Source organism: Canis lupus, chromosome 20 (genome assembly GCF_003254725.2).
Source record: "Canis lupus dingo isolate Sandy chromosome 20, ASM325472v2, whole genome shotgun sequence".
NCBI classification, from domain to species: Eukaryota; Metazoa; Chordata; class Mammalia; order Carnivora; family Canidae; genus Canis; species Canis lupus.
Genome location: NC_064262.1, coordinates 33,104,593 through 33,128,984, shown reverse-complemented (window position 1 = coordinate 33,128,984; position 24,392 = coordinate 33,104,593). Strand labels below are relative to the sequence as shown.

Sequence of the window (24,392 nt, the reverse complement as noted above, 5' to 3'; positions counted from 1 at the left end):
GCTGGAGAGACCCGGTAGAGGTTGCCTGGAGAGGCAGTTGCTGAGCTGCGAGCGGCCGATTAGGATTACCTGTCACAGTAACTCATTACTCAATTCAGTACTAATCCATTAGGAACGGAGGGTGGAGGAATGAGGTTTTTGTTTTGTTTTGTTTTTAACCTAACTGCTTTCCCTTAGAAGAAGTCCAGGGAATCCGGATCTTCAAGTTATGGAAAACTGCAATATTGGAAACTTGGATGAGTTGGAAAATAGATTTATGTAAACGCTCTCAGAGGAGGATAAAGTCTTCAAATGTTCCCATGGTGACTTCCCTGTAAATAATCAGCAACATAATTTTTCCTTCTTTCTTTTTTTTAAATTTATTTATTCATGATAGAGAGCGAGAGAGGCAGAGACACAGGAGAAAGGAGAAGCAGGCTCCATGCCGGGAGCCCGACGTGGGACTCGATCCCGGGACTCCAGAATTGCCCCCTGGGCCAAAGGCTGGCGCTAAACCGCTGAGCCACCCAGGGATTCCCTCTTCTTTCTATATTTGGTATTTGTTTATATAGTACTTTTCCTTCAGGAAATCCTTGGCAAAAAAGGTTAAGGTGTGTCAATTTACAGGTATGCTCAGAGACAGAAATGTGAAACTGCTTTGAGAGGCTGTACAATGGGTACTCCATCTAAACTATGATAGCCTACACAAATATCATGTGCATAAATAAAATTGGGGATGAGTAAGTCCTGGTGGTGTATTGATGGTATATTCATTCAACAAATATTTGAGCAATTTGACATAGAGTGCCAGTCATCATGGAAAGAATTTTTTTTAATTTTTTAAATTTATTTATGATAGTCACACAGACAGAGAGAGAGAGAGAGGCAGAGACACAGGCAGAGGGAGAAGCAGGCTCCATGCACCAGGAGCCCCACGTGGGATTCAATCCTGGGTCTCCAGGATCACGCCCTGGGCCAAAGGCAGGCGCCAAACCGCTGTGCCACCCAGGGATCCCTATAAACTGGATTTAAGGGAAGACAGAAGTCTTTTGTATCATACCCACAACCTCTCACAGTTCAGTTATTCAGTTAAACACTAATCTGGTGCTGCAATAAAGAGATTTTGTAAATGCAATTCAAATCCTAGTAAATTGATGTTAAAGTAGGGAGAGTATCTGGGTGGGACTGACTCAATCAGTGGAAATCCTTTTAAAGAAAAGGTTTAGGCACGCACTGAGTCAGACTCTAAACAGCTGGTTTATAATTGCTCTCATCTCTGGATCTTCCCTTTCTGACAGCCTGCCCTAAGATCTTGGACTTGCTTAGCCAGTTCCCACAACTACATAAGCTAATTCCTTGTAATAATTTTAAATATATATACATTTATATTAGCTTATATATATATATCAGTACATACATCTGGATAAATATAGGGGATATGTATAATCTACTGGTTCTGCTTGCCTCATTAAACCCTAATAACAATGTATATCTTTTATTTTTATTTTTTGTATATCTTTTTATATAGCTTTATATAGGTATAATTTAGGTACTAAAAGTTTTTACCATTTTAAATTCTATAATTCAATGATTTCTTTAGTAAATATAGAAAATTATACAACCATTACCAAGATCCAGATCTAAAACATTTCAATCACTTCAAGAAGTTCCCTAGGGCTATATGCAGTGAATCCCCACTCTCACTCCCAGCCCCAAGCAACCACTGGTTTGCTTTTGGCCTCTATAGGTTTGTTAAGTTCTGAAAATTTCATATAAATGGAATAAAAAAGTATGTAGTCTTTTGTATGTTGTGCCCAAGATTGCGAATCCAAGAAACCACCAAGGAGCCAACACCGATGCAAGCGCATGAGGGTTTATTAGCAAGCTCGAGCTTGGGTCCAAGTATACCCGACACAGCAGAGCAGGGACTTGGACCCCGAAGTGGGTTACAGCTGGGTTTTTTATAGGCTGGTCTAGGGGATTTTCAGAAGGGGTGGAGAAATTTCTCAAGTTCTATTTACATTCTGATATGGGGCTTTCAAGGGCATTGAGCTCTTTTCTCATTCTAATATGGGACTTTCTACCATGGGCGTGGGCTCCGTTGTCCTTCTGATATGGGATTCCCTGCCAAGGACATTCTGCAGTTTTTCCCGTAGTAAAGTTCAGCTCTTATTCACAGGGGCCTAAGATGGCTGTACTTGTGCTAATGCTAAACTTTAGGTGGGATGGCCTTAATATTTCTCGGCCTCCACATTGTATTTGGCTTCTTCCACTTAATAACACGTTTGAGGTTCACCCATGTGAGGTATGTAACAGAAGTTCATTTTTATTGAATAGTCTTCCATTATATGGATATATCGTATTTGGTTTATCCATTCACCAGTTGACAGATGTTTGGATTGCTTCCAGTTTGGGGCTATTATGAATAACCCTGACATGAACATTCATGTACGGGTGTTAGGATGAACATACATTTCTATTTCTCATCCATAGAAACCTAGAATGGAACTACTGGGTTGAATGGTAAGTCTATGTTTAACCTTTTAAGAACTGTCAAACTGTTAAAACTGTTTTCCAAAGTGGCTGAAAGATTTTATATTCCTACCAGCAACATATAAGGGTTCCAACTTCCCTGTGTGTTTGCCAACACTTGGTATTGTGTATCTTTTTTATTACAGCCATTCTAGTGGACATATAGTAGTATCTCATTGTGTTTTTAATTTGCATTTCCCTAAATACTAATGATGCTGAACACCTTTTGTTTTAGGATTTTTTTTCTCCGTTGGCACCCATGGTTCTTGGTCACACCTAAGAATGAAGAGGTAAACCAGACAGAGTGGTAGGCAGCAAAGCAAGGTTTATTGAATGATAGTACAAAAACTGAAAGAGAGGGGACCCCAGAGGGTTGCCACCAGAGTTTCTAAGTCTAGGGTTTTGTTTTTTTTGTTTTAAGATTTCATTTATTTATTCATGAGAGACACAGAGAGAGAAAGGCAGAGACACAGGCAGAGGGAGACGCAGGCCCCATGCAGGGAGCCCGACGTGGAACTGGATTCCGGGTCTCCAGGATCACACCCTGGGCTGCAGGCGGCTCTAAACCGCTGTGCCACCGGGGCTGCAGTCTAGGGGTTTTTATGGGCTTGTTAGTAGGCTGTTTTATTTTATTTTTTTAAAGATTTTATTTATTCATCCATGAGAGACACAGAGAGAGAGAGAGGAGGCAGAGACACAGGCAGAGGGAGAAGCAGGCTCCACGCGGGAGCTGGGTGTGGGACTTGATCCCAGAACTCCAGGATCACACCCCAGGCCAAAGGCAGGCACTAAACTGCTGAGCCCACCCAGGGATCCCCAAGCAGGCTATTTTAATCTGATTAACCCTTCCCGTGCCTGTCATCCTATCAGGTTTTTGTCACCTATCTATCACATGGAAAAGGGTGGAGGGCTCCATCCAGGGTGGTGTAAAATCCTTTTAAGGATGGTTTCCTCTTAGGGCAGGGGACGGGGAGTGGAGGTTGAGGGGCTTGTACCTGCCTGCCTTCCAACTATCTTTCATCATTTTCATGTGCTTATTATCCACTAATGTATCTTTTTTAAAAATAATTTTTAAAGATTTTATTTATTTATTCATGAGAGACACAGAGAGAGAGAGAGAGGCAGACACACAGGCAGAGGGAGAAGCAGGCTCCATGCAGGGAGCCCGACGTGGGACTTGATCCTGGGTCTCCAGGATCAGGCCCTGGGCTGACGGTGGCACTAAACCACTGAGTCACCCGGGCTGCCCCTAATGTATCTTTTTTTGATAAAATGTTTATTCAAATCTTTTTTCCATTTTTAAATTGGATTATTTAACTTTTTATAGTTATGAGTTTTTATAATTTGCAAACACATTCTCTTGATGTACAGCTTTTCATTTTCTTTTTTTTTTTTTTTTTTTAGCTTTTCATTTTCTTAATGGTGCCTTTTGAAGAGCAAAAGTCTTCAATTTTTTTGAAGATTTATTTTATTAGAGAGAGAGAGAAGAGGGGGTCAGAGAGAGATGGAGAATCCAGCCGATTCTGCCCTGAGCAAGGAGCCCAATGTGGGGCTCCAGTCCAGGACCCTGGAATCATGACCTGAGCTGAAAGTCAGTCGGTTGCTTAACTGACTGAGCCACTCAGGTGCCTCCAAAAGTCTTCAATATTAAAAAAAAAAAAAAAAAAAGTCTTCAATATTTATAAAATCAAACTTAAAAAAAATTTTTCTTTATGGGCCATGCTTTTGAGATTATTATATATGAAAGACAGATGAGGTCAAGATCTCCTGTTTTCCTCTAGCTCTAGGTTTTACATTGAGTATGTATCTAAAGGAAACAATCACTATCTGCACCCCCATGTTCACTGTAGCATTATAACAGCCAAGACATGGAAGCAACCTAAGAAAGATAAACGAATAAGCAATATGTGGTATAAATAGATATAGACATAGATATTGGAATATTACTCAGCCACAAGAAAGGAAACCCTGCTATCTGTGATAACATGGATAGACATTGAGGTCATTATGCTAAGTGAAATAAGTCATACAAAGATAATTACTGCATTACCTCACTTGTATGTAGAATCTGAAAAAAGAAACTGAACATATTGGTGGTTGCCAGAGGAGGGAGAAAAGGGTAGAAGGCAGGAGAATGAAAAGAATGGGTAAAGGTGGTCAAAAAGGTAAAAACTTCCAATTATAAGATAAAGTTCTGGGTATATAATGTACATCATGGTGAATATGGTTAACAATACTGTATTATATATTTGAAAGTTGCTAAGAGTAGATCTTAAAAATATATAACTATGGAGTGATGGATGTTAACTAAATTTTTGTGCTAATCATATGTATATACTATTAAATCATTACATCATACACTGTGGACTATTACAGTTGTAAGTGAATAATATCTCAATAAACCTGGAAAAATTGGGGCACCCGGGTAGCTCAATCGGTTAAGCGTCTGCCTTTGGCTCAGGTTATCATCCCAGGGTCCTGGAATCAAGCCCCGCAACAGGGTCCTTGCTCAGTGGGAAGCCTGCTTCTCCCTCTGCCTCTGCTTGCTGTTTCCCCTTGCTTGTGCTTTCTCTTGCTCTCTCTCTATATCAAATAAATAAATTTTAAGAACTGGAAAAATTAAAAAATGTTAAGGAAACAAAGATACTGGTTCTCTAAATAGAAAGCAAATGAAAATGATCAAATTTTGAATTTATAAGGAAGTAGCAGATTACCACGAAGTAGTATCACCCGGTACTACTCAAAATTTCTGAGCACTATCACTCAAAACTATAGTACCATGTTGACCTTAAGTAAAAAAGATAAAGGTACATTAATAATCTATACTGTTATCTACCAATGTTATTAATCAAGGTGAAGGTAATCATAAGAAACTAGTCTTCACATGCTGTTTGCAGATATACGTATAAGTAAAAAGAAAACTCCACCAACCTTAAGCTTTTGATTAAAGTTAGCTTGTGTTTCTTGATATGGACTGAGAATGGCAGAATAAAATGATTTTTATTAGCTTTGGTATCAGGGGAAGCATAGTATTGGTTCAGTCTTCTGACCTCAAATTTTAATTGTATAATGTATACAATTATAATTTAGCCTCATAAAAATAGAACTTCAAACACATGACTTATTATGTATTTTTTTTGACATGTATTATTTTCAAATCTGTTAAAGTTCTAATCACATTTTCTGTGGGAAATTGTGACTTTCATTCACTTTCTCTTGAAAGAATTAACAAGATAGTGAAAATTTAGCTGCGGCACAAGAGTGCAAGAGCACACGGCTCTGAGGGTTCCAAACAGACCAGGTTTGACCACCCATCCCAGACAAACTCCAAAGGCAGACAGATGAGTGGTGGTCAAACAAGAAAGGAATTTATTTCACTAAGGCCAATACCAGTGGCTTCAAAGATGGTCTCTGAAGTACTGACAATACCTCTAGGTTTACACCAGGTAAATGTGGAACAAAGGTCAGGGATACATGCAGGTGGGCAGTAAAGGCCAGAAGGATCATGGTCTAGAGGTGGGGACTTGCTGGCTCAGAGCAATTCTTACTGCTTGAGGGAGTAGTTTTGGCTCCTACCACAAGATACGCCTGCAGGGTCTTTGGCCTGTGTAAAGAGATAAACTGGAAGGAAGAAATTAGGAAGTTTGAGATCAAAACAGAGGTAGTTGAAATCCTCTTTCAAAAAGAGGAAAGTACTGAACCATGGGAATACTATATTCCTGTTTGTGTAAACAAATAGGAGGAAGGTATATGTTCATAAGTGGGACACCTGGGTGGCTCATCAGTTGAGTGCCTGCCTTCGGCCCAGGATGTGATCCTGAAAAGGTAGGATCAAGTCCCACATTGGGCTCCCTGCATGGAGCCTGCTTCTCTCTCTGCCTGTGTCTCTGCCTCTCTCTCGCTGTGTCTCTCATGAATAAATAAATAAAATCTTAAAAAAAAAATAAGTGTTTGTGTTTGCATAGAAGCAGAAGTAAGCTACAGAAGTAAAACATGGGTATGTTTTACTCTTTCATAAAATAATATTTTATATATATATAATATGATAAACTAAGAGAAGTATGACACGTATAGGCACTGTCTCAAAACTATGATGAAGACTGCTGGGATCCCTGGGTGGCGCAGCAGTTTGGCGCCTGCCTTGGGCCCAGGGCGTGATCCTGGAGACCCGGGATCGAATCCCACGTCGGGCTCCTGGTGCATGGAGCCTGCTTCTCCCTCTCCCTGTGTCTCTGCCTCTCTTTCTCTATGTCTATGAATAAATAAATAAAATCTTAAAAAAAAAAAAAGACTAATTGTTAAATGAGATCGGTTTGATTGAAGGAAACTCACATTTTTCTGGTAGGACTTCTATCTTTATATAGGCTGAGTTAAGATTGAGTTCTAAAAAAAAAAAAAATTTTGAGTTCTGCAAGGCTGCATGAAGGAAAATGCTGTGGATAAGAAAAAATGCCATTTCAAAACTCCTATTTGCTAAATGAAGTACTATCAACTGGACTACCAAGACTTATTTTCTTTCTTCCTAGGTTAGTCAGTTGATACAAAGCAATGACTTTTATATCTAATATTGTAGCCTCGAACTGCATATACACTATCAGTACCCAGTCGCTGTATTAAATATTTGGTAGGTGGGAGGAGTGGAGGACAGAAATACAAATTTCAAGTAATTGCAAAATTCATTCTTTTAGAACACAGTTCAAAATGCCTGTTTTCAGGGATCCCTGGGTGGCTCAGCGGTTTAGCGTCTCCCTTCAGCCCAGGGCGTGACCCTGGAGTCCCAGGATCGAGTCCCACGTTGGGCTCCCTGCGTGGAGCCTGCTTCTCCATCTGCCTGTGTCTCTGCCTCTCTCTCTCTCTGCGTCCCTCATGAATAAATATAAAATCATTCATGCTAGAATGCCAGAAAAGCATTCTAGTTGTAGGATAAGGTAACAGTGGATACAAATAGATCATTTACGGGCAGAAGTGATTTCTCAATTTGTCTTTGAATCTTCAAGGTTGTATTGTTTTTTTGTTGTTGTTTTGTTTTGTTTTTTCAGTTAATCACCGATTATTCATTCTATGCAACACAAAAATCACTCTTGAAATACTTTCTTCATTTGCTGCCCAGTGAAGCTACACTTCTCATTTCCTCTTACTGGCCGTTCTCAGTCTCCGGCCTCGTCTGGGTGACCTTGAGCAGGGAACTTAATCACCTTGTAACCACACAAGACGTCTCCGCTCCCTACAGGGTCGTTCTTGGATAACGCTCGTGGTTACGAAGTACCACAAAGAGGGCCTCCCTGGGTCTGCGCTTGGGTCAGCCTGAGGCGAACGCACCCACACCTCGGAAGAGACGAGCAGCAGTGAGACCGCTGTGGAGAGGAGCTGGGCAACGCTTCCCACGGCCGCGGCCAGGCGAGCAATCCCGGAGGAGCTCTCCACGCCCTCGCGCAGCTTAGCGTCCGGGGGCTCGAGGACGAGGCAGGCGGCTGGACTCCACAGAAGGAGCCTCCTTCCCGCGGGAAGCGGAACCCTTGACAACGCCCCAGCGACTTCCGGCTTGGCGCGCCTCTCCTTCAGTCCTATAACTGCACTTTCGATTAAAAAAAAAACAAAACAGTAAATCTAATATTTCCCTCTGGCACCGCTATAGTTTCTTGATTTTCCACGCTTTATGGCTGGATTCTAAGATAAAGATTAAACTGGGAGGGATTAAAGACAGGCGTGGCTTACGGAGGGGGGAGGAAAAAGGAGTAGATAAACCGGCCTGGCGAAAGTGCAGAGCAGGAGCATCCGGCACTCTCCCCGCCCCAACCGGAAGTTGCAGGACTGAATGGATCTCCGAGCCGGAGGCTGCACCTTCTCAGTCTTTATGTGACGCTTGGCGGCCGCCAGGCTACCAGGTTCATGTGGAGGCTCCCAGGCTCCCGCGCCGCGCTTCGTGGGGTCCGCACGGCGGTGGAGCGGCACACTCGGGCCGAGGCGGCGGCGGCGGCGACGGAGACGGCGGCGGGCGCCATGGAGCGCGCTGTAGTGCGTTGCGTGCCCTCGGAGCCTAAGCTAAGCCTGTCGTTCGCGCTGGCCGACGGCAGCCACAAGAACATGCAGCGCGACCAGAGCGAGCCTCTGGGTCGGGCCCTCAGCCGCATCGCAACCAACGCCCTCAAAGGCCACGCCAAGGCGGCTGCCGCCAAGAAGAGCCGGAAGAACCGGCCAAATGCAAGTGGCGGCGTGGCCTGTGCGGGGCCGGGGCCGGGGCCCGGGCCCGAGCCGGCCGCGGCCTGCGAGCCGGTGGTGAAGCTGTACTACCGGGAGGAGGCAGTGGCGGAGGATGTGCTCAACGTGGACGCCTGGCAGGACGGTGCGGTGCTGCAGATCGGCGATGTCAAGTACAAGGTGGAGCGCAACCCGCCGGCCTTCACCGAGCTGCAGTTGCCACGCTACATCATGGCCGGCTTCCCGGTATGCCCCAAGCTCAGCCTCGAATTTGGGGACCCCGCCAGCTCCCTCTTCCGCTGGTACAAGGAAGCCAAACCCGGAGCGGCAGAGCCTGAGGGCGGGGGCCCCTCGTCATTGTCTCCCTCTTCACCCTCTCCTAGTTGGACGGAGACGGGTGTCAACGAGCGCGTCTACACGCCGTCCAATGCGGACATCGGTCTACGACTCAAGCTTCATTGCACCCCAGGCAATGGGCAGCGCTTGGGGCCAAGCAGGGAGTTGGAAAGCGTGTGTCCCGTGGAGGCTGGGCCTGGCACCTGCACCTTTGACCACCGGCATCTCTACACCAAGAAGGTGACGGACAACTCTCTAATCCGCACGGTCTCGTACAACCTCCTGGCCGACACGTACGCCCAGACTGAGTTTTCGAGGAGCGTCCTGTACCCGTACTGTGCCCCTTATGCTCTGGAGCTCGACTACCGTCAGAACCTTATCCAGAAGGAGCTCACCGGCTACAACGCTGACCTCATCTGTTTGCAAGAGGTTGATCGCAACGTGTTTACGGACAGCTTGGTGCCGGCCCTCGAGGCCTTCGGACTGGAAGGCGTGTTTAGAATCAAGCAGCACGAAGGCCTGGCTACTTTCTACCGAAAAACCAAATTCAGTCTTCTCAGCCAGCATGACATTTCTTTCCATGAAGCCCTGGAGTCCGACCCACTTCACAAAGAACTGCTGGAGAAGCTAGTGGTGTACCCATCTGCGCAGGAGAGAGTGCTCCAGAGATCGTCTGTCCTCCAGGTGAAGTACCTCTGCCATGGTCTTTACAGACCGGTGGGTTTTTAGGGCCCTGAAAGACCCTTCAGATTTTACTGAAGGGTGTTTGCTCTTGTGTCTTCAGCACAAAAGTTAGCTTTCATTCATTCTTTGAGCAAATACTGAGCACTTTTAGTGTTCCAGGCACTCTGCAGATTGCTTTTAACAAGAGACCTTCATGGTGTTTAGTCTATTGGGAGAGACACATGCTGAATACAAGAATATAGTAATAACTAGTAATTTCTTACTACTTGCCAAGCACTGTGCTGACATATTTTAAAGCAGATGGCTAAGTTTACTTATCCACACAAGTGGAGGGCAAGGATTTTTACCCAGTTAATTATATATTTTATCATCACTGACCAGGGTGTTAAGCTGCCTTGGGTTTTTGTTTGTTTATTTTTGTTTTGTTTTAATGAGATCTTTCCATTTGTTTTGTGTTTTTTTAGATTTTTATTTATTTATCCATGAGAGACACAGAGGGGCAGAGACACAGGCAGAAGGAGAAGCAGGCTCCATGCAGGGAGCTGGATGTGGGTGCCCATCCCGGGCCTCCAGGATCACGCCCTGGGCTGAAGGCGGTGCTAAACCACTGACCCACCCGGCCTCCTTGGTTTTTATTAAAGATTTTCCTTGTTTGACAGAGCACAAACAAGCAAGGGGAGCAGCAGAGGGAAAGGGAGAAGCAGGCTCCTTGCTGAGTGGAGTCAGAGGGTGGTGGGCTGGATCTCAGGACCCCAGGAGCATGACCTGAGCCAAGGGCAGACACTTAACTGAACCACCCAGGCAATACATAAGCTGCCTTAGGTTTTAAAAACATGTTATTTTTATATTTGTCCAGAGTTTTCAGATAACTGGTTTTGTTCATAGTAAGATTTGAGTAGCTACTTTCTTTTTTTTCTTTTTTTTTTTTGAGCACCCAGTGTGTTTCATTCACCTGTGTAAGCTCATTTCAGTTGAATCAATACAACAGTCCCCCTTGAGGTGGATGATAGTGCCTTTAACCAGTGACCAAGCTGACTTAAGGAAGAAAGTCTCTCTCCATGTGACACTGCTGTAAATAGGTATTCCATCTAGGTGGGTCTAGCTCCAAAGCTGTATATATTGGACAGTTATTTAAACATGGTATGCTGAATCCTATATTCATGTGCATCCTAAAACTTCTTGCAAAAGTTAAATTTCATAATTGTGATCATACTTTCCAGTCAGGGTAGGTTATGAAATGTTGGTTCATCATATAGGCTTAGATTTTTTAAAAATATTCAGGAGATTGACAGTTAACAACTGAATTCTTGGCACTTTGCTTATTTTAGGTTTCTGTTCTTCAGTCTACAAAGGACTCTTCTAAAAGGCTATGTGTTGCTAATACCCATCTCTACTGGCATCCAAAAGGTAGGTTTTAGTGGTTTTCACAAGTGACGTAAAAAACATGGGTAACTTAAGGTCAATAAGGTTGTTTACTCACATCTTTTTTCAGTTTTTTTTTTTTTTGAGGTATAATTAATTGTACCTCATTGGGTGACAATTGTCATAACTGCATCCTATAGGTTTAAATATAGGTACAGCATAATGATTTACATATATTGCAAAATGATTGCCATAAGTTTAGTTAAATATCCATCACCTCATAGAGCCAAAAAAAATAACTTTTTCCTTGTGATAACTTTTTTTTCTTAAAAGATTTTATTTATTCATGTGAGACAGAGAGGCAGAGACACAGGCAGAGGGAGAAGCAGGCTCCATGCAGGAAGCCCAGTATGGGACTCGATCCTGGCACTCCAGGATCAAGCCCTGAGGCGAAGGCAGCCGCTGAACCACTGAGCCACCCAGCCATCCCTTGTTATAACTTAATATCTACTCTTTTAGCGACTTATAGATATGCTATATATCATGGTAACTGGTCATTTAAAAGTTCTTAACATTAGTGTTTTCTGTATTCACAGGTGGGTACATTCGTCTCATTCAAATGGCAGTAGCCTTGGCTCACATTCGACATGTCTCATGTGACCTGTATCCTGGCATACCAGTTATATTTTGTGGAGACTTTAATAGCACCCCATCGACAGGAATGTATCATTTTGTTGTCAATGGCAGCATTCCAGAGGATCACGAAGACTGGGCTTCCAATGGGGAGGAGGAACGGTGCAATATGTCCCTTTCCCATTTCTTCAAACTGAAAAGTGCTTGTGGGGAACCTGCTTACACAAATTATGTTGGTGGTTTTCATGGATGCCTGGATTACATTTTCATTGACTTAAATGCTCTAGAAGTGGAACAGGTGATTCCGTTACCTAGTCATGAAGAAGTTACCACCCATCAGGCCTTACCTAGTGTTTCCCACCCCTCTGATCACATAGCACTTGTATGTGATTTAAAATGGAAATAGATTTGTTTAATGTAATGTAATTTAAGTCTGCTTTAATAGGAATTTAATATGAATCAAAACTATGTGTACCCTTCAAAGAGGAAAACTAGACCGACACCAAGGCAAAATGTTATTCTAGTTCCAGTGTCTTCATCACACGACTGTTGATAATATTTGCAGTTTTTCCACTTTTCCTTTTTTTCCTGTGTTTGAAGGAAAAACAAATATATTTATAATTCCCAGGAAGAACATTGAATTATGTACATTTTTATAAGTACCTTTTTTTTTTAGCTAGGAATTCAGAATTTTGTAAAAATTTGAATGATCCTTTAATTTTTCTATCATAACATTTCGAATCAAATCATGTTTATATAATTAGGGGGAAATGCATACAGGTTAAAGTGAGAAGCCAGTGTCTAACACATTGAAAGGAGTAACATTAGAGTCTACCTCTACCTCAACTTGGTTAGCAATTTAATGCAACTTTAGAGCTTTAACAATTAAAATATGCCATCACCAATTGTTACTGCTTCTCATCTTTACTTTTTCATAAGCCATTTTCATTGTTATTTTTAGGATTTTACTCTTTAGTGTATGGTACAAATGGACATTTGTATTCTTTAACTGTAGCTCATTTGAACTTTTAGGATGGAAGCACAATTTAGTATTCAAAGTAAATAGCAACATAATCAACTTGATCCCATTTTCTTTAATCTTGCCCATGAAAAATGTTCATAAATCAATAGGGTATTTGACTATATGATATTCCAGAGGACAGCATAATAGATTACTTTATGTGAAACTGCCTACTGATGGGGCTTGACATTTTGGGTGAACCACTGAGCATTTCTATGTTGGAAGTATTTTTGAAATTGTTGGTTTTTATAAAAAGGAGAAAGTTGTGGGGCTTTTGAGCATTTCTGAAATAAACTTTTTCATAGACTTGAGCATTATAATTTGGGTTATAGGAAAATATTGTATATATAATTTATATACTGTAAAAAGAATTTAAATATGAAGCCAAACTTTAACATTAGAAATTACAGTTTTACTGATTAGTTTCTAGCCTAGGGTGGTAACGGCTCTTCTAACTCAATTATTACCATAATTTAGCTGTTACTTTTTGATGTTCAGGATAACTATAATATCTCATATTTCTGCATTTAGTTTCATCTCATATTTCTGCATTTAGTTTCTATAGCTTAGATATTAAAAGCCCATCTACATGAAGAAGAGTTCTGATTTTCCAGTCATGAGAATTTGTCCCAAATTCTTTACTAATCTCTAAACCCAATACCATAACAACTTTTGTCTTTTTGATAAAGTAGGCTGTATTTCATATTCCGTTCCCTATCCAATGTATTGTTAACTCTTAGCAAGTTTGAAAATGAGTTTTAGGGATCCCTGGGTGGCGCAGCGGTTTGGCGCCTGCCTTTGGCCCAGGGCGCGATCCTGGAGACCCGGGATCGAATCCCACAGCGGGCTCCCGGTGCACGGGGCCTGCTTCTCCCTCTACCTGTGTCTCTGCCTCTCCCTCTCTCTCTGTGTGACTATCATAAATAAAGAAAGAAAAAGAAAATGAGTCTTACTTACAGTTCAGTTTGAACCTTGAAGTACTTAAAATATTGGAAGGGAAAAATTAAAGTGGCAGTTTCTTGGGATCTTATTTAGAAAAAGCTATAAATGAAAAATTGATGCTACCGAATTGTGCCTTCCTAAATAACGTTTTTGAGAGCATTTTATTTAACAGCAGTTTGCAAATACATGAATATATTAAAGCCAGAATCTTGATTCTTTTGCAAAATACATACTTTCTTTTTAAAATGTGTTTTTGGTCTGCTTTCAGACATGTTGACAGGACCTTAAAATAACTTGAGAAAAAACAAGGTTTGTAAAAGTAAAAAATTGAGAAACATTTTGAAAGAAGAAAGTGTAACATACTTATACCCATAAGGAAAACCTTCGGATTCTGTATTAGCACTATGGCTAATTAGATTGAACTCTGGTCAGAAGAACTACTCACATTAAGCATTCCATGTCCTGAATCTTTAAATTTTACATTTACTGACTAAACAGTATGATCAGATTATATACCAGCATTTCAGAATAGTACAATGTAGGATATTGTGATTTGCCATATACTCTGATCATATCTCCAGTATACAGAAATATTAGTATAATTGGAGTCCAAAGGTGGGGAACACTAAGAAAATTGAACAAATAGGATACCAGAATTACCTTGTATTCCTGAGTTAGAATGAAATGTTATTCGGAAATGTTTATGTGCTTAAAGCCATCTTTGTGATTGAATTTTTCTTTTACATTTGGATTTTTAAATGCATTTAATAAAGTGTGGAAAGTGTAGGACCTCTTTCTCTGGTGAACCCATTTTATGATGTCACAAGTTTTTGCCTTAGGAATTAACGTTGCAAAATGTCATGTTATTGATTTTAAAAGGCTATTATATAGAACACTGTCCTGTTAAATGAACTCTTCAACAGTATCCACTGCAGGCATGCTCTGGTAGTTCATAAATTATTAGCAAAAAAATCATTTCTGGCTGTAAGGTGATGTTCTTTAAAATTCTGAATATCAAAATTCAAATTTCCAAGTATTTCAGTGGGTGGTGACTTTTCTGAGAGAACTAGGCCTGATTATCAGAATGGTGTGGTGGTTTCAGTTTGGAGATGTATCTGAGAAACAGTACAAGGGAGAGGGTCCAAAGAACATCATAGGAAGATCTTCCTGGTGGAGGGTGACACCATTAGATTTCCTATTCTCTAACTGCGAAACAGGCAGAGTTTCTTTACAACCTGGTTTGAGGGGAAACCAAAATCCCTCTTAATGCAAGTTAAAGATCTGCATTACTAGTTTATCATAAAATCCACATGACAACACAAATAGGGAAAATCTTTCCTCTTAAATTATAGCCAATACTAATTCTCTAATCATAATTCAAAAACATTTAAATATTTTGAAAGTTTTCGTATTTTACTCTAGTACTAGAAGGAAACACCTAGATTTCATTTAGGGAACGAAACAATTTTAAGATGTTTAACTGATCTGGGTAATCAAATTATGTGGTCCTACTTCATGAGAAAGCACATGCTTTAGCATTGAAGGTACTAGAGCCATATTGGGTGGTTTTTTAGCACTAACTTGAGAACAATAGGACTTTTGAGATAACACCAAAACATTTTTTAAATTATAGTGAAATTCACATAAAATTAACCGTACGATTCCAGTGCATTTAGTACATTGACAGCCTTGGGCAACCATTATCCCTATTTCCAAAACATTTGCATCACCCCAAAAAGAATTCTGACCCATTAAGTAGCCATGCCTTATTTCCTCCTCCCCTCCAGACACTGGCAACTACTAATGTGCTTTCTGCCTCAATGGATTTATTTTGGATATTTCAGCCTTTTGAGACTGGCTTGCCTTTAATTACCTTAATGTTTTAAAAACTTCCATGTTTTAAGTACCAGTACTTCATTCCTTTGTATGGCTGAATATATTCTATTCATTTGTTTATCCAAATGGACGTTTGGGTTGTTTCCACATTTTGACTTATGAATAATGCTCCTACGAACATTCATGTACAAGTTTGGGCACCTGTTTTCAACTATTTTGGTTATATATGTTTCGAGAAACTGCCAAAATGTTTTCCACAGTGGCTACACCATTTTACATTCCCACCAGTGATGTAAGAGTACGTTTCTCCATATCTTCACGTGTTTTGGATTATAGTCATCCAAGTGAGTGTGGTCCTCTACCAATACATTTTTATCTTTATTGCAGTCATGAACTAGATTATTGACAATGGATTACCCAACTCCTATTTTTTCCAGAGAGCTCATCTTCAGCAAATCCTACTTAATCTTACAAGCTTGTCAAATTGCAAAGGTCAGTCTCATTGCTTCTTTGGAAGAGATTTGGGGGGGAAAATTTACAAAAGTCCTGGAGTGTAAATAATTAGAAAGTTTAAATAGCCTAAAGAAACAAACAAAAAAAGGTCACTTTAAAAATGTGGGTCTAGGGTAGCCTGGGTGGCTCAGTGATTGAGTGTCTGCCTTCGGCTCAGGGCATGATCCCAGCTGGAGTCCCGGGATGGAGTCCCACATCGGACTTCGTGGGTGGAGCCCGCTTCTCCCTCTGCCTGTCTCTGCCTCTCTCTCTCTCTGTCTCTCATGAATAAATAAAATCTTTTTTTTAAAAAATGCTAAATCTTTTAGTTCAACTCCTGATGCCACCTTCAATATAACCTACCAGCTGGATTCATGCTTCTATAACAAGCTCTCTCAGCTGTTAAAATCCATGTTCATGTTGTCAGACTTAGGTTGTTACTCATAATCTTCAATTTCCTTGAGAAACTTCACTAAAAACAATCACTCATTTCCATTTTCTGTTTCATGTAAATTTTATGTCAAAGAGTTTATATAATGCAATCCATTTGGCCCAGTAACTCATTTTAATGCTGTTATCCTAGATTGTTGCTATTCATCTTCTTACTGTATTTGAAGTATTCCTAGTTTACATTTTTGGTTTCCTCTTATTTCCGTTCTTGAAACTGAAAATGGTTCAGTAGGCAATTGGAAGGCTTCATTTGGCATTCTTATATTGGATGAACAATACACTTTTAAAAGAGTATTACATTTAATCTCTATTTTCCCTGTAGAATAGTTTGGAGAAATGCTGTATCTAGAGATGAAAGCATTTAGAAATAAAGCTGGCCTTTCTCAGAAAAGCTGGGTTAAGTGTAGTGTTCTGAATATCTTAAACCAAAGAAAAGTATTTCTGCTGAAGCTGTAGAATTTTTAAGTATTCTAAGTAATTGAATTATATTACCTCTTTCATGTCCTTTTATTACATCCCTTTAAAAAAAATCTGCCTTTTTGCAGTCTGGCTTGTGTCATTTTTCTTCATCCTAAAGGAAAGAATCTCACAATTCTTTGGTTCTTCAATCTAAAATTGATCTTTATTTTTTTTGCTCTAAGAGTTTTTGTCACTGCATGTGAAATCATCAAAAATTGTCATCAGAAACAAACCCATACTCATTACCAGCCACTCCCCACTCCCCCTTCTTCTCAGCTCTTCCCAACCACTTACCTACTTTTTGCCTCTATGGATTTGCCTATTTTGGACATTTCATATATATGGAATCATACAATTATGACCAGCTTTTGTGACCAGCCTATTTCACTTAGTATGCTGCTAAGGTTCTTCCATGTTGTAGTATCAATACTTCATTCCTTTTTATGATAATATTCCATTGTATGGACATACCACATTTAATTTATCCATTTATCAGTTGATAACACATGGATATTGGGATTACTTCCACTTTTTGGCCTCTCTGGATAATGCTGTACATTTGTATACAAGTTTTTGAGTGTACATGTTTTTGAGTGTACATGTTTTCATTTCTCTTGGGCATGTATCTAGGAATGGAATTGCTGGATCATATGGAAATTAATCTTTTGAGGAACTGCCAGGCTGTTACCCAAAGTAGTTGCACAATTTTGCATTCCCACTGGCAATGTATGGGGGTTCCAATTTCTCCACATCCTAACAACACCTTTTTTTGTTGTTGTTTTTTATTACAACTATCTTAAAGTGGCATCTTACTGTGGTTTTGATTTTCATTTACCTGATGGCTAATGATGTTGAGCATTTTTTATGTGCTTATTGGCCATTTGTATATCTTTGGAGCCCATTTTAAAAATTGCATTGCCTTTTTGTTGGGCAACCCTTCCCTCCCTTTCCTTTCAAAAATCATCATTCCTCACCTCTTCAAGACAAGGCAGGGGATAAACTGTGCAGTCTGTGATATATACATCTGTTACTTGAATGGCACTCAACCCAGCCCCCAAGAAAGAGCCACTGCCACCAAAGAATTGGTCAGTTCCTGAGAGCCAACTTCCTGCCTGCAGATGGCAGTGCTAAGTCCCCAAACACCAACTAGTCCCCAAACACCAGCTGAATGCTTAAATGCCCAATAGAATTGAAAGTACACCATGAAAACAATTGGAAAGCTCTGACAAGGTCAGGAAGACACCTGACTCCACTGCTTTTTATTTTATTTTAAAACTTTATTTATTCATGAGAGAGAGAGAGAGGCAGAGACACAGGCAGAAGGAGAAGCAGGCTCCATGCAGGGAGCCTGACGTGGGACTCCATCCGGGTCTCCAGGATCAGGCCCTGGGCTGAAGGCGGCGCTAAACCGCTGAGTCACCTAGGCTGCCCCTCCACTGCTTTTTAAAACACAAAGTACCTCTCAAGTGTCTACTAACTAGTACAGCTGCCTTAATTAAATTTTTTTTTAAGAGAGGGAGGGCTCGGGGAAGGAGAGGGTGAGAGGGCGAGAGAATTTTAAGCAGGCTCTCTGTCCAGCATGGAGCCTGAGTCAGGGATCCATCTCACAGCCTTCAGACCATGACCTGAGCCAAAATCAAGAGTCGGAAGCTTACCTGACTGAGCCACCCAGGCATCCCTACCTTAAGTATTCTTTACCTGAATCCAGATTATTACTTTTGCTATTGATTTCTCAGAACTTTTGTTGCTAGAATGTAACCACTTAAACTTTTTTTACCTGGCTTGCGGAAATAGGGATAAAGGGATATTTGTAAGACAGAAACATAAGTAGCCAAGTAACCTTCCAGTAATGGTAACTTCCTTTAAGTTAGGCACACTGAATACACTGTCATGACATATATGCTAGAAGAAGAAATTTAAGAATATGCTGGGCTTAATTCTCAGGAGTAAATTTTAGAACCAAGTCCTGATCAACTCCATGTTTATATTAAGTTGCCTTTAATGTAAAATACCTAGATTGTCTGAATGATATTACACATTAAGACTATTATTTCATTCCTATGGTTTTCCTAAAAATAACTAAGCTGGCAACATAAATAAATGTCATTTGGGAAAAAATTTTGTTGCGCCAATACTATCTCAACACTAACTCTACTGATCTTGGGAAAAGGCTGGTAGTAGATTATTTCTAGTCATTTTCTCAGAATTCAACCATCTGAATAGGTAATCAGATTCTTTCTCTGAATCATTACTTTCTCCCTATACCAGATCTTCAGATAATGTATTTGACAGATATACCAACTATTTGCTCTTTATAACTCAATCTAAGTTTTCATATAAATTCTACCAAAGTTAGTAAATATTAGTTAACATTTACATTATTGAAACATCCAACATGCTACCAACAAGCACTTGTTTCTAATGATAAGTCAAAAGTCACTTTTACCTCAATACCAAGAGTGAGAACTTCTACATTTAAGGAAGTTTCATCTAGCTTACATGAATGCTGGACCAGAAACCAGATGTGCTAGATGAAACTTCCTCGTTTCTGGTCCAGTATGCATGTAAGTAAGCTTGGAAGTTGCCACTCTGTCCGAATGAGATGTCAAAAACCAAACACACTGAAAAATCAACTTTTCTTAGGTCCATAAGAGAAATGTCACAGGGCAAACTGGTGCCCCCCAGATTGGAGCCCAACAGATGAATACAGAGAATCACAACCTGCAGAACAAAAATCTCTGTGGGAATCAGTGCCAGGGTAGGGACACTTGAACCGTAACTGAGGAATTGCTAGAGACTCGGTATGGCCAACCGAGTAGAACTCCAAAGGCCCCCACACATTTGTGAGTTTTACCTCCTGGACCTCTACCAGCTTCTCACTGTGAATATTGAAGAAAAATTTCATGCTTCCAGTAAAGGAAGGGGAAAGAAATGACTTAGAAATATGCCAGAGCACCCTGTTTTTAGCAAGGCCTGCTCTCAAAAAAGTAACCAGGACCTAACTCATACGAGGGTTTTATCAGAGCCTAACTGACCTGGGTGCGGCGGATGGGGGAGGGAAATACTTAACTCCAGCCCACTTTAGGCATCCTATCCCACCTAAGGGGGAGAAAAAAAAATTGAGAAGTACATGTGAAGTTTATAGTTCAGTACTGAGACATGAGTCTCAGTAAAATACTGAGACCTAATCCTAAGACTATAAAAAGTTTCCCCTACTCCCACACCTATGACATTACTGAAGGCCTATTTGTAGCAGTTCCTTTTACCTGTACATCATGTTCCTTTTACTTTTTCATCAGCAATGACAAAGAAGGAAGGAAGGAAGGAAGGAAGGAAGGAAGGAAGGAAGGAAGGAAGGAAGGAAGGAAGGAAGAGAAGGAAGGAAGGAAGAAGAAAGAAAGAAAGAAAGAAAGAAAGAAAGAAAGAAAGAAAGAAAGAAAGAAAGAAAGAAAGAAAGAAAGAAAGAAAGACAAACACTAAAAGGCAAAATACAGGGGTGTCTGGCTGGCTCAGTCGGTAGAGCATGTGACTCTTGATCCCAGGGTCATGAGTTAAGCCCCATTTTGGGCTTAGAGTGAACTTAATAAACATATACTTAGATAAACAGATTAAAAATACATACATACATACATACATACATACATACATACATAGCAAAAACCAGTTTGATGAGAGAGCAGGCATTGGAACCAGACTCAGATGAGGCAGGGATGATAGAATTATTGGACTGGGAATTTAAAACTGTAATATGGTAAGGGCTCTGATGGATAAAGAAGACAATATAAAGAGCAGATAGGCAATGTTAGCAGAGATGAATTCTAAGAAAATCAAAAGTAAATGCCAGAGATTAAAAAAAATTGTGACAAATGAAGAATGCCTTTGGCGGGTTAGTTAATAGACTAGATATGGCTAAGGAAAGAATCTCTTGAGAGTAAGGATATTGCAACAGAAACCTCCAAAACTTAAAAAGCAAAGGAAGGGGGGAAAAAGACTGGAGAAGGGGTCAAAAACCAAAACAGAAAAATAATACCCAAGAACTGTGGGACAACAACAAAAGGTATAACATACACACAATGGGAATAACGAAGACAAATAAATATTGGAAACAATAAAGACTGAGAATTTCAACCTAATGGCAGGTGCTAAACCACATATCCAGGAAATGCAGATAACACCAAGCAGGAGAAATGCCCCAAACCCTACATCTATACCTATTGTTTTCAAACTACTGAAAAAGATGAAAAAATCCTAAGAGAAGACAGAAGAAAAAGAAAACACCTCATAAGAGCTACATCTGACTTGAAACCATGCAAGCAAGAAGAGTGGAGTGAAATATTTAAAATGTTGAAGAAAAAAAACCCACCAAACCTAAAATTCAGCACTCTGCAAAATTCTTTCAAAAGTGAGGGAGAAACAGACTTTCAAAACAAAAATTGAGAACTGAGAGCCGAGGATGAGTCCAGCCCGGAAGCTGGTGTAAAGGCTGCAGGGAAGCCCCGAACATGTGAAATCCCAATGCCAGACAGCCAGGGCCGCATCCATATCCCCCTAACGTCGGGTACCCTGGAGGTGCCAATCCTGCCCATCCGCCACCTGCGAATCCCGCCTACCCCCCGGGCCCCTATCCAACTCCCCCAGGGGCTCCCCAGGGGAATCCAGCTCCCCCCCACCCCCCGCAGGCCCCCTTAACCTGCGCCACCACCAGGGTACCCTGGATGCCAACCCACGGGTCCCTACCCACCTCCCTACCCACCACCTGTTCCTGGCACCTGGCATGGGAGGACCGGGAATGGTGATGGACAAGAAGATGCGGAAGAAAATGAAGAAAGCTCATAAAAAGACGCACAAACACCACAAGCATGGCAAGCATTCCTCCTCCTCCTCCTCCTCCTCTTCCAGCAGTGACTCTGACTGAATACAGGGTCTGGAGCCTTCCCTCAAGCCTCTCCAGTTCTGCTCTCCCATCAAGCTTCAAATGGCATCTTGTACGGGGGAAAATTAGCCCTTGTGCCCCTTCTCCCTCACCCCCCACTCTGAGCCTTACTCTGCTGTTCAGCCCTAACTGGCTAGGGAAAATGGGCCAAAGAATTGCCATAGGCTAGCAAAGACCATCTTCTAACTACTTGGAAAGACCTTTTAGCTGATGAGCTTAGCAGAATTATTTTTTTGAGGCTGATGAGACCTTTGAGTTAAATGCTGAAGATGAGTTTAAGATCTGTAAAATGAGATTTTTTTTTTTAACTTTCTTTTGTAATACTTGTAGTTGGGAGGGGTTGTGGAAATTTAATTATAGAAGAAAAGAAACTGCCGTTTTGTAATGGTGGCTGGCATACTTTGGTGATTTAGTGGCAAATAGATTTCCCACCAGCCTCTATTGATTGTACTAACTGTAAGCCTGCTGGGAGGTGGAGTCCATTTGGTTCATAAGCTCTACCTGCCGGTTTGGAATCTAATCTCACTTCTTAGCTCAGTAGGCTGGCTCAGGGCCTTCTCATTCTCCAGCTCTCAGCCCAAATAAAGCTTTTTTTTTTTTTTCCTGGAAAAAAAAAATTGAGGGAATTTGTTGCCAGTAGAACTGTCCTTGCAAGACATGTTAAACTCTTTAGATAAGAGGAAGAAAATGATACGTCAGAATCTTGATTTATATAGAGAAACAGTATCAAAGGAGTAAGTGAACGTATTAAAAAAAATCTTTGATTAATTGATCTAAGAGACAAGTCTGTTCAAAAGAACAACAGCAGCACTGTGTTTGACTATGTATGTTTATTTATGTGCTTATGTATAAGTGAAATAAGTGACTGCAATAATGTGAAGGATTGGAAGGAAGAATGATGATTATTTTGTTGTAAGGTACTCCACACTACCCATGAAAAACATATTATTATTATTTGAAGGTGGACTTGGAATAGTTGTAGATATATATCACAAAATCTAGGGCACCCACTAAAAAAAGGTGGTTTTTTTTTTTAATAAAAAAAGTATAACTGAGATGAGAAGACATATACTGCTTCTCCCTCTGCCTGTATCTCTGCTTCTCTCTCCCTCATGAAGAAATAAAATCTTAAAAAAAAAAGCTCAATTAAAACCCCACTAAAAAGGCAGAAAAAAAAAAGTGGAAGGCAAAAATAGGAAGGCAAAACTGTAAACAAAGAACAAGGGCAACCATTAGAAAAATCACAAATATGATAGATATTAATCCAGGTAGGTCAATAATCACTGCAAGGCCAATTATCTAAATGTACCGATTATCATACAGATTGTCAGGTAGATCCAAAAACAAGACCAAATATATGTTGCCTACAAGAAGCCCACTTTAAGTGTAAAATAAAGACATACATAGGTTATAAGTTATCAAGAGTATGAGAAGACAAACCAGAGTGGAAAAAAATGCTTGCAAAAGACACATCTGATAAAGGACTATATTCAAAATAGACAAAGAACTCTTAAAATCCAATGAGCAAACCCAACCAAAGAAATGGGCCATAGATCTCAACCTCACCAAAGATATAGAGATGGCAAATAAGCGAATGAAAAGATGTGCCACATTTTATGTCATCAAGGAAACCGAAATTAAAATGAGATACCACTACACATTTATTAGAATGGTCCAATCTGGAATACTGACACCAAATGCTGGTCAGGATGGAACTGCAGCAACAGGAGCTCCCATACATTACTGGTGGAGACACCAAGAGGTATGGTGGTTTCTTAAAAGACTAAACACACTTGTACGTACAATCTGACAATCATGCCTCTTGGTTCTTACCCATAGGAGTTAAATACCCATAGAAGTCTGTGCACACAGTGTTTGTAGCAGTTTTATTCATAACTGCCAAAACTCGGGCTCAGCCTACTGAGTCCTACAGGAGATAGATAAGCTATGGTATAGAAACTATTAAACTATGAAAAGACATGGAAGAAACTTAAATGCGTATTAAGTAAAAGAAGCCAATCTGAAAAGGCTACATCTTGTATTCCAACCATATAATATGAAAAAGGCAAAACCACAGAGGTTATAGAATGATCAGTGGCTGCTAGGAGTTGGGAGTGAGGGAGGGATGAAGAGATGGAACACAGAGAATGTCTAAGGAAGTAAAAATACTCTATATACTGTAACAATGGATACATATTTTACATTTATCCAAATCCCAAAAAAGTACACCACCAAGAATAAACCCTGATGTAAACTTGGATTTGGGGTGATTCTATGTCAATATAGGTTCATCAGATGAAACATGTACCACTCTGATGGAGAATGTTAGTAGGGGGGGGGTGTACATGCATGGGGGTACAGGCTATATTCTTTTGTCAACTTTCCTGTAAATCTAAAATTGCTCTAAAACAAAGTCTCAAAAAAGAAAAAAAGTAAATGAAGATACCCCAGGCTAACACTCATCAAAAGAAAGCAGAAATAACTATATTAACTTCAGATAGACTTCAAAACAAGGAAAATTGTCAGGATAAAGAT

General features: G+C 40.5%; 1 protein-coding gene and 1 pseudogene across 1 annotated transcript; both read left to right on the top strand.

Annotated features, from left to right (window-relative positions):
• The first annotated feature begins 8,285 nt into the window (after positions 1–8,285).
• PDE12 (phosphodiesterase 12) lies at positions 8,286–14,473 on the top strand. Its single transcript, XM_025456283.3, has 3 exons — positions 8,286–9,729; positions 11,058–11,136; positions 11,688–14,473. The coding sequence occupies exons 1-3, from the start codon at positions 8,401–8,403 to the stop codon at positions 12,128–12,130; spliced, it is 1,851 nt and encodes a 616-aa protein (XP_025312068.3). The 5' UTR covers positions 8,286–8,400; the 3' UTR covers positions 12,131–14,473.
• A 6,953-nt stretch (positions 14,474–21,426) lies between these two features.
• On the top strand, positions 21,427–22,454 carry LOC112665956 (proline-rich protein 13-like; annotated as a pseudogene).
• The last annotated feature ends 1,938 nt before the right edge of the window (positions 22,455–24,392 follow it).

What these genes read in the sequence shown, in the direction of transcription:
- PDE12 (XM_025456283.3), top strand. Translation starts at nt 8,401, where the DNA reads ATGTGGAGGCTCCCAGGCTCCCGCGCCGCGCTTCGTGGGGTCCGCACG. An exon ending in AGAGATCGTCTGTCCTCCAG is followed by an intron (nt 9,730 to 11,057) that starts GTGAAGTACCTC and finishes TGCTTATTTTAG; the next exon opens with GTTTCTGTTCTTCAGTCTAC. An exon ending in TCTCTACTGGCATCCAAAAG is followed by an intron (nt 11,137 to 11,687) that starts GTAGGTTTTAGT and finishes CTGTATTCACAG; the next exon opens with GTGGGTACATTCGTCTCATT.